General features: G+C 40.8%; 1 protein-coding gene across 4 annotated transcripts in view; it reads left to right on the top strand.

Moving 5' to 3' along the window:
• SPEF2 (sperm flagellar 2) overlaps window positions 1-8,647 on the top strand; it is a 98,159-nt gene that overhangs the window by 5,444 nt on the left and 84,068 nt on the right. For all 4 annotated transcript variants that reach the window (XM_081212606.1, XM_081212605.1, XM_081212604.1 and 1 more), the window contains exons 3-6: window positions 209-461; window positions 4,128-4,298; window positions 7,207-7,347; window positions 7,735-7,811. In XM_081212606.1, the coding sequence (XP_081068732.1) occupies window positions 209-461; window positions 4,128-4,298; window positions 7,207-7,347; window positions 7,735-7,811 (642 nt within the window). The remainder of the gene's footprint in view (window positions 1-208; window positions 462-4,127; window positions 4,299-7,206; window positions 7,348-7,734; window positions 7,812-8,647) is intronic.

Genomic DNA, 8,647 nt, shown 5'->3' with positions numbered 1-8,647 from the left:
CAAGGCAGTTTCATATGCTCAAAATCTTTAGGTTTCAAAATGTGGCCACCCAAACGTTTTGATCTGTTCCTAATGATAATTTTGTTTAGCTCTATCTCTCTATAAATGAACATGCTTATTGAAGAATGCTGGGCTTTGGGATCAGTTTTTGGGAAGATTTTCTCATTTCAGAACCTTATATAATTGCAGAGTCTGTTTATGTTTCCAGGCTTGCCAGTGCGAAACTTAACAACTTTTCTCGCATGGAGCCCACCCTTCAACTCCTGGGCGTGCAGTTTGACCAGAATGTGGCCCGAAACATCATGACAGAGCAGCATGGAGCTGCCACCAAACTGATCTACCAATTGTATGTGGCGCTAGAGAAAAAGAAAAAAGCAGGACTCACTGGAGTTGCCATGGATGCAATGAGACCCTCAGCTCCCGCAAAGCTCAAGAGCGTGGGAACTGAAATGTATCGAGAGGTGAGCTTGTTGAGTTAAGAACACCTTTCCCAATAGAGAAGCAGAACATCACATGTGACTATACCTGTTAGATATATACCTATGACACGAGAGATCAAAATAGAATTCCTGTAAACTAAATTTCTGTTTCGTCTACTGAATCTCTGTGTAAAGGATGCAGTGACTTAATTGATGGGAGTTGAAGTCCAGCACCACTTTCAAGACACATATTGGCTACCTCTGCTCTAGAGGTTACTCTAAATTTGCTTTCACCAAACTAATAGCCACTTTAAGAACTCTCTGATCTCTTTTCTTCGCAGTGTCCCAGCAGGTATCTGCATAGTTCCTTGCATTTTCAGTCTCACAACAAATAGCTTTGGACATTTGTTCCTGGTTTCTATCTTGGCAAGCTGAAACTGGGCAAAAGGCCCAGAAGGCTAAATAAGGAGATCAGAGCTGTAAATCTTTCAGAACATATGTTCCATCCTCACACATACATCCTCACTCTTTATAAGCTGGCTGTACTACCATAAGGGCAAGAATAACTTTAAATTAGCTACATATTTCAGGCCAAATCTACACTGAGGTGGCTGGCATTCCTTTTCACTTGCAAACCTTTTCTTTGATTTAGTTTTGCTCAGGGTGGATTTGATTTAAATCACGATTTAAACCACTAGTCAGTAAGACTTGATTTAAATCCCCCCCCCCCTTTTTTTACAGAAAAGCATTGCTGCTGGTATAATCTTAATATTTACAACCAGATGAAGGTTTCATTTTTGGAATAATAAATTTTCAGAGTTGTTTATACAGTTATGTCAAAAATTACTGATTTGGTTATACCATTAGAAATACATAGATAATTATGAAATTATTGTGAGGTTTGGTAAGTTAACTGTTTATATTTGGACAACTTTTCTGCTGTACTTTATTGGAAGGAGAAAAATAATCATTTCCTTAATATCAACTTAAACAATTTTTTAAACTAAAACAATAACATTATAGCATATGTCTCCATGTTTGTTAACTGATGTGGTTAAACATTTTAAATAAACAAACAAACTTAGACAAATTTCCAGCACACATGAAAAACAAAACAAATCCTTATTTCCTGATGGCCTTTGGACGATAATGTAACTTAAATAGAAAACTATCTTTAGAAAGATTTTTTTTCCTCCAAAAGCATTTTATTTTAAAATCCAATTTAAATTAAAAAAAAACCTGATTTAAATAAAAAATGATTTTTTATTTTTATTTATTTTATTTTTAAAGAAATAATTGGCTTTTATGCTCCCTGGTTTTGCTTCATGAGGTATTTAATTTATGTCGAGCTGGGCTGCTTCACTAAACAATAAATTAACAGATTCTTTTATCAGATTGATGGATAGTTGACAAAGCTTTCTGAAAGAATGCAGCCTTGAGCCAGCAAGGGAGAATTCATGTGTAGAAGCAGGCATTCATACATGTGCCCCTCTCTGGAGCCATGTCCACAAATAGGTGTAGTGCTCAGGGTTTCTAATTTGATCCAGCAGCTTTAGCAGCTAGTAGCTGAGCAGAAGCGCTGATCAGCAATCAGTGCTTACTTAACCACCCATTCCTGGTCAATGCACCAACATTAATTGAATTCTCTAATCATTTGCTAAATAGCATCCCAGGGAAACAGATAAAAACTAGGATTGTAACTGAAGCAAATCAGTCTGTTGGTTGGTGTACAGTGCTTCATTGGAGGAATATTATAATCTTCATATAGCAAATGGTGATATGAGGAAATAGGAATAAAATAAATCAATGTAATGCAATATAGCAATGTAATACTTTTAGAAAAAATAGCTTTAAAATGTCCTAAGGATTTGGCCACCTTCTAACTTCCTCTAGCCCAACTAGTTGTGAAATGGAATTTGTACATTCTCTCACATATTCACATTTTGGAAGAGCTACTCATCCAGGCCTGCAGCTGGGCAAAAGCATGCAAAGCAGAGTTGAACAGGGAGCAAGCAGAGAGTGAAAATGATTCTGTGAAGCACCTTTTATACTGAACAGGAACTGTATCTGGAAGATGGAATTTCCCATCTTTTATATCAATTTAATTACTTTTGTAGGTGAGCTTACATAAAATGTCGCTTGCGGATTACAATAATCTAAGCGTAACTGGAACCCTACTTCTTCTCCACCTAGAGTATATGTGCCCTGATGCATTCCAGTGCTTGCTTTCCAAAACAGCCATGATTCCATGTATGTTTGGGCATCAAGGCTGTCGTCTTCTTCACATTCCTTAACGGCACATTATGCTGATGGCATGAAATTTCCTTCTTATCATATTGTCATCCAAGATGTCAAAATCTCACACGACTGTCACTGAGAAGCAGCAAATATTTCCAAGCACAGTTAATTTTTTCCATTCCTGTCATCACCATGGCTGCCAGTTAAAAAAGAGTAAGACTTAGCAGATTCACTGATTTAGCAGAAATCAAAGGTGGTTGCCACCACCTTTAGTTCTGCAGATTACAAACCACAGTGCTTCGACCATATTAGCTGGCAGTGGATGCTGTTAATCTGGACGTTGCTAGCTCTGCAAAACTATGAAGTACAGCAAATGGTATTAGGGATGGGGGAGAAATTTGACTCGATTCACATTTAAAGGTAAACCTACCCAGATCACACTTTCTTAAACAATGTGGAGATGCAGCCATCCTTTAAAAATTGCACTCCTCTGAATTTTTGGAGTACAGTTCTTAGGCAAAGTAATGTGTAAAAAAATGCAGGTTTTAGGGTAGAATGTGTATTAAAAATGCATATATTAACTGCACATACTAAAAGGTGTTATATAATGGAAAATGTGTACGTTTGGGAAAATTGCATACAAACATGCATATATTAGGAGAAATTCACACTAAGATGCTGGTGAATTTTCACAAGCCCCTCCCTTTTTTATTTTTTAAAAATGGAAACTGATGTGGAAATGTGGAGAACTGAAGTTTGGAAAAAGGAGAAACTGAAATCAATGGATTCACTCATCCCTGTAGCTGTGAGTTAAGGGACGCGGATGGCGCTGTGGGTTAAACCACAAAGCCTAGGACTTGCCGATCAGAAGGTCAGTGGTTCGAATCCCCACAATAGGGTGAGCTCCCGTTGTTCGGTCCCAGCTCCTGCCCACCTAGCAGTTCGAAAGCACGTCAAAGTGCAAGTAGATAAATAGGTACCACTCTGGCAGGAAGGTAAACGGCATTTCCGTGCGCTGCTCTGGTTCGCCAGAAGCGGCTTAGTCATGCTGGCCACATGACCCGGAAGCTGTACGCCGGCTCCCTCGGCCAATAAAGCGAGATGAGTGCCGCAACCCCAGAGTCAGCCACGACTGGACCTAGTGGTCAGGGGTCCCTTTACCTTTTATCCAAAACTAGGCCAAGATAAAATATGTTTCAGACATGTAAAAAGCTGTCCTAATTTGACCAGGGCTCAGAGGTAGAGCATTTGCTTTGCATGTAATTCAGGCCCTGGTATCTCTATTTAAAAGAAGCTGGCAGGAGGGGATGTGAAGAACTTTTCTTTGCCTGAGAACTTAGAGATCTGCTGCCAGTCAGAGTAGGCAATGCTTGGTTAGATGGAGAAAAAGTTATGTCTAAGGAGTTTACTATGACTCAATGCGGTATATAAAGATTGCTTCAAATCTTTTGGGAAATCTTCTCATTTCAGCGCCTTAAATGTCTAGTGCCGCGTCAGGTAGACTTGACCCTGCAGCAGATTTCAGACACCTTTCACAGCAAAGCCAAGGTCCTCGAAAGTCAGATAGCTCGGATGCAGTTTGTGGAGCAACAGCAAGCAAAGAAAATTCAGGCGGAAAAAATCGTTGAACAATTTGAAAATGTGAGAAGCCTATTTATTTATTTTTTTTATAAAAACCTCAAAGCTGCAGGAAATGTTTGTGCATTGTTTTATGCTTAAGCCTATGAATTTTCCCACCAGCTGCATCAAACGCAGTGGGAATTATTTCTAAATAAACGAGGATTGTGTTGTATGTATAACAGAAAGCTAATAGAAATAAATTGTAGTGTTTTCATTTAATTCAGCTAGAACTGGTTCCGTTTGCCCCACAAAACCTGTAGTATAGCGCTGAATCAGAGCAAACAGCAATTGGGTTTTTGGAGGATTGCAGTTTGTTCCGAATTAGCATTAAAGAGTGGGTTTTCTGGGGGAAAGTAGTGGGGTAAAGGCAAAACCAATGGGGCTCGTGCCTAGAAAGCACAGGACAAGCATAAAACCTCTTGGACCCATGCTTTCCAGGCACAGGACAAGTAAAAGTGTGGACGATCCCTTAGTTTCATTTGTATATCGCCGAAGGTGATGCTGGAGTGTCATTCCAGTGCTTGGGGGTGGGATTCAGGTTGCTTTTGAAGTATATGAATCCTAGACTGCAGGGGGCTTTAATAGCAAGCACCCATGTCTTGCGTTTAGCCTGGCAGCAAATTGGCAACTAATGCAGTTCTTGCAAAGCTGGCTGAATAGGTTATTGCCTCCCAATAGGATATGAGGGATACAAGCTGCAGCATGCAACACTGTAAACTTCCATTTTGCCTTCAAGAGCAGTCTCGTGCAGAACACATTAAAGCAACTGACTCCAGAGCAGGGGTGGGCAAACCTTTTTCCACCCAAGGCCAGCATTTCCTGGATAAATTTGCACTAAATCTTCTAGGCAGTCACGTTGGCAGTGGCTGTAGGTAGACTTCAGTGGGAGGTCAAGAATGTGGTCTGTTGCCATTTTTGCAAAAGAAGCAAAATGTTATACTGAATTCCATTGCGTTGCATTTTTGTTTTGAAATCCAGTTATGTTCCTCAACAAATGATAATATGGAACAACTGATTGCCCTGAGTGGGGATATGCATCTCTTTGGGCGTCAAAAGACACATTCAGTCAGTTTAATGGGGCACAAATGACTAGTGGGGTGGAGATACATATCTGCAGTGGTTGGGAGTGCGGAAAGTTGCTTCTAGGCATAAGTCTTCTTCCTGAATTTGGGTGTTTTTTTAAATCTTTGGTCAAATACCATTTTGCCCCCACTTTTCAAGCTTTGCACATCCATGCAAAAACTCTTTACCTATTCACATTTTATTTGAATCATTTACTTAACAATATGCCTCAATAACAGTTTGATCTAGGGCATCATCATTTGGAATAAGACACCAGTCCAAAGCAATTGGGTTTAGGCTTACAGTCACTCCACCCCTCCTACTTTGAACACTGGCAGGGGAGGTTATTTCCAATGCAACATTTCACGATTCCTGAAATAGGTTTTAGCCTGAACATTAGACTCTGAACATTAGAAAATGAATCCTGCTGTGCTAAATTATGTTATTTAGCTTCAGTTTCTATGGGAAATTTAAAAAGGTGTTTTTATAAATAACAATTTTTCAACTTATGCTGAGTCACACTTCCAGTGCACTTGCATGAGGTGGCAGACTGCTTTTCAATTACATATTCATTATAGCTGTTCAGCTTGTTACTCTGTGATTATTAAAGTAAATAGGACTGGCACCAGGTTTTGTGGGGCCCCCTGTGTAGGTATAGCTGCCATTATTATGGGCAGCTTAGAGCCACCATTTTCAGTTTTCTCCAAGCTGTCTCACCCGAGGAGTACAGAGTAGCTGTCGGCTAATGGTGGGCCCTGTGTTAAGACTAGGAACCCACTGGGGCACTCAGACCCTGGTGATTGCCTGAAGATGCTGCATACTGTCACCAAGTGTGAAAACCGTGTAGGTTGTGAGGAATGTGCCATCCCACATCCAGCAGCAAGTTCCTCCTGTGTGACATGGTAGGATGTCCTATCGCAGCCTGGGTAGCACTTGACAAACAGGAGGCAGGGCTCTGTGTGACTTGCACTACCCTGCGGCCCATCATTTGCTTGCAGAGAAGCCACCCCTGGGCATGCTCATAAGTAGAACATCTGCTTTGCATTCAGAAGGTCCAAGGTTCCGTTCCCAGCATCTCCAGGTAGGGCTGGGAGAGACTCCTGCGCAAAACCCTAGAGAGCCACTGCCAGTCAGTACAGACAGTACTGAGCTAGATAGACCAGTGGTCTGATTCCGTATAAGGGAGTTTCCTATGTTCTTATGTAACAAATAGGGACTCGGGTGGCGCTGTGGTCTAAACCACTGAGCCTCTTGGGCTTGCCGATCAGAAGGTCAGCGGTTTGAATCTCCGTGATGGGGTAAGCTCCTGTTGCTCTGTCCCAGCTCCTGCTAACCTAGCAGTTCGAAAGTACACCAGTGCAAGCAGATAAATAGGTACTGCTGTGGTGGGAAGGTAAACACCGTTTCTGTGTGCTCTGGTTTCCATCACGTTGTTCCGTTGCACCAGAAGTGGTTTAGTCATGCTGGCCACATGACCCAGAAAGCTGTCTGCAGACAAACGCCGGCTCCCTCAGCCTGAAAGTGAGATGAACGTCACAACCCCATAGTCGCCTTTGTCTGGACTTAACCGTCCAGGGGTCCAACATGTAACAAATGCCAAATGGTAAGAAATAGCGAACTTATTTGAGATGCTGTTTATAGTGATTACAAGCCCTTTAACGTCTCATAATATCTCATTTTCTTTTTGCTTTGTTTTTTTTTTAAACAAAAAAGCTCCCATTATTTACTCCTCCCAATTTTGTAATATGTTTGTGACCTTTGTGTGGGCAGAAAGTGACTCGAAAATGATGGCGCTTTGTGGGTAATTAATACTTAACAGTCAGTAGCCAGTTTTAAATAGCTCATTACCTTCTCATTGGATATTTAGAAAATGGTAGAAAATCGAAGGCAGCATGAAATAATGGCTAAAATTCATGCAGCAATTATCCAGATTCCCAAACCAGTACTTCAGCGCCCCGTCAAGGCAATTGAAGACCAAAAGATTATGAGGAGGAGGAAGGAAGCAGAGGTAAGTTCTGAACTTTTAGAACTGGAAATTTAAAAATCATAGGCAGTGGAATGCACTAAGTATTCATTGCTCCGGCACCGCATCCCAAATTCCTCCACTTGGAAACAAAGTCTGCTTAATGTGATTTGGGGGGGGGGGGAGTGTTTTTAGAATTATCAGTTATGTATCTATGGAATTAATCATCCATTGTGTACCATGATGTTTGAAGAATGTGTGCATGTCTGTGTAAGTAGCATTCTGGTAGAATAGCTCTTGGGAAGGGGCTTGGGGACCGTGGCAGGTTAGCTGTGAGGGTGTGTGGCCTTTGAGCTGAAGAAGATGCCTCCTCTGTGTTGCAGGGTATTGAACAAAAGGAAGGAGATTCAGATGTGCCTTCTTGTTTTTCAGATCACCTATGCAGAAATTAAGAAGTTTGAAAAGCAGATGAAGAAAGAGAGTGGCATGCCTACCAGGCTCACTGAGAGGTAATGTTTGGAACAAGTGACTTCTGGGTAGACTTGCTGTTCCACGTGGAAACTGAAGCAAGTGAGGGTCTCTCAGTCTTGAAGCTGCCAGTCACCTGGTTAATAAGCATTCTTTCTAGGCAAATAGCTTGTCATGCAGATGGGCAGATAAAATGTGTTGGAAGTTACTGCACTGACATTAAATTCTTCTTGCTGGAAACATTGCCTTCTTCGTTTTAATTTTTTGTTGGAAGTACTTTATATTGACTTGTGGTTTATTATACAAATGCTATTGGAGTGATATATACAGTTTAAGAATTTTGGTATATATTTCCACTCCACAGTATCTTGGGGGTTCCTAAAGCAATTGTAGGACTTCAAATGAAAACCTTTCTGTCCACTTTATACACCCCAGATATCCTGCTATACCCCTTACTTGCCTTTTTTGTAAATTAAAACTCCCAATTGCTGTTTTCTTTCTCATAGGGGAGTTGTTCTAGTTCATGATAATTTTGGTTGCCATTTTCTGAACCTTTTCCAGCTCAACAATATTCTTTTTTGAGTGTGTTGACCAGAACTGTATTCCAAGTGCACTAACTATAATTGGCAGTATGATTTTCAGTTCCTTTCCTAATGATCACCGATGTGGAATTTGCATCTTTCACAGCTGCCACACGCTGGTTCACCATTTTCAATTACCATTTTCAGCATGATCCCAATATTTCCTTCGTGGCTAGTCTCTCACCAGTTCAGACCCCATTAGGATATATGTGAAGTTAGTACCATTTGTCCCAATGTACATCACATTAAACTTGCCTACAGTGATTTGCATTTGGCATTTTATTGACCATTCACCC

The sequence above is a fragment of the Podarcis bocagei genome (genome assembly GCF_964188305.1).
Source record: "Podarcis bocagei genome assembly, chromosome: 11".
Classification (NCBI taxonomy): domain Eukaryota; kingdom Metazoa; phylum Chordata; class Lepidosauria; order Squamata; family Lacertidae; genus Podarcis; species Podarcis bocagei.
The sequence above is the reverse complement of the archived record's forward strand: the minus strand, read 5'-3'. Positions and strand labels throughout refer to the sequence as shown.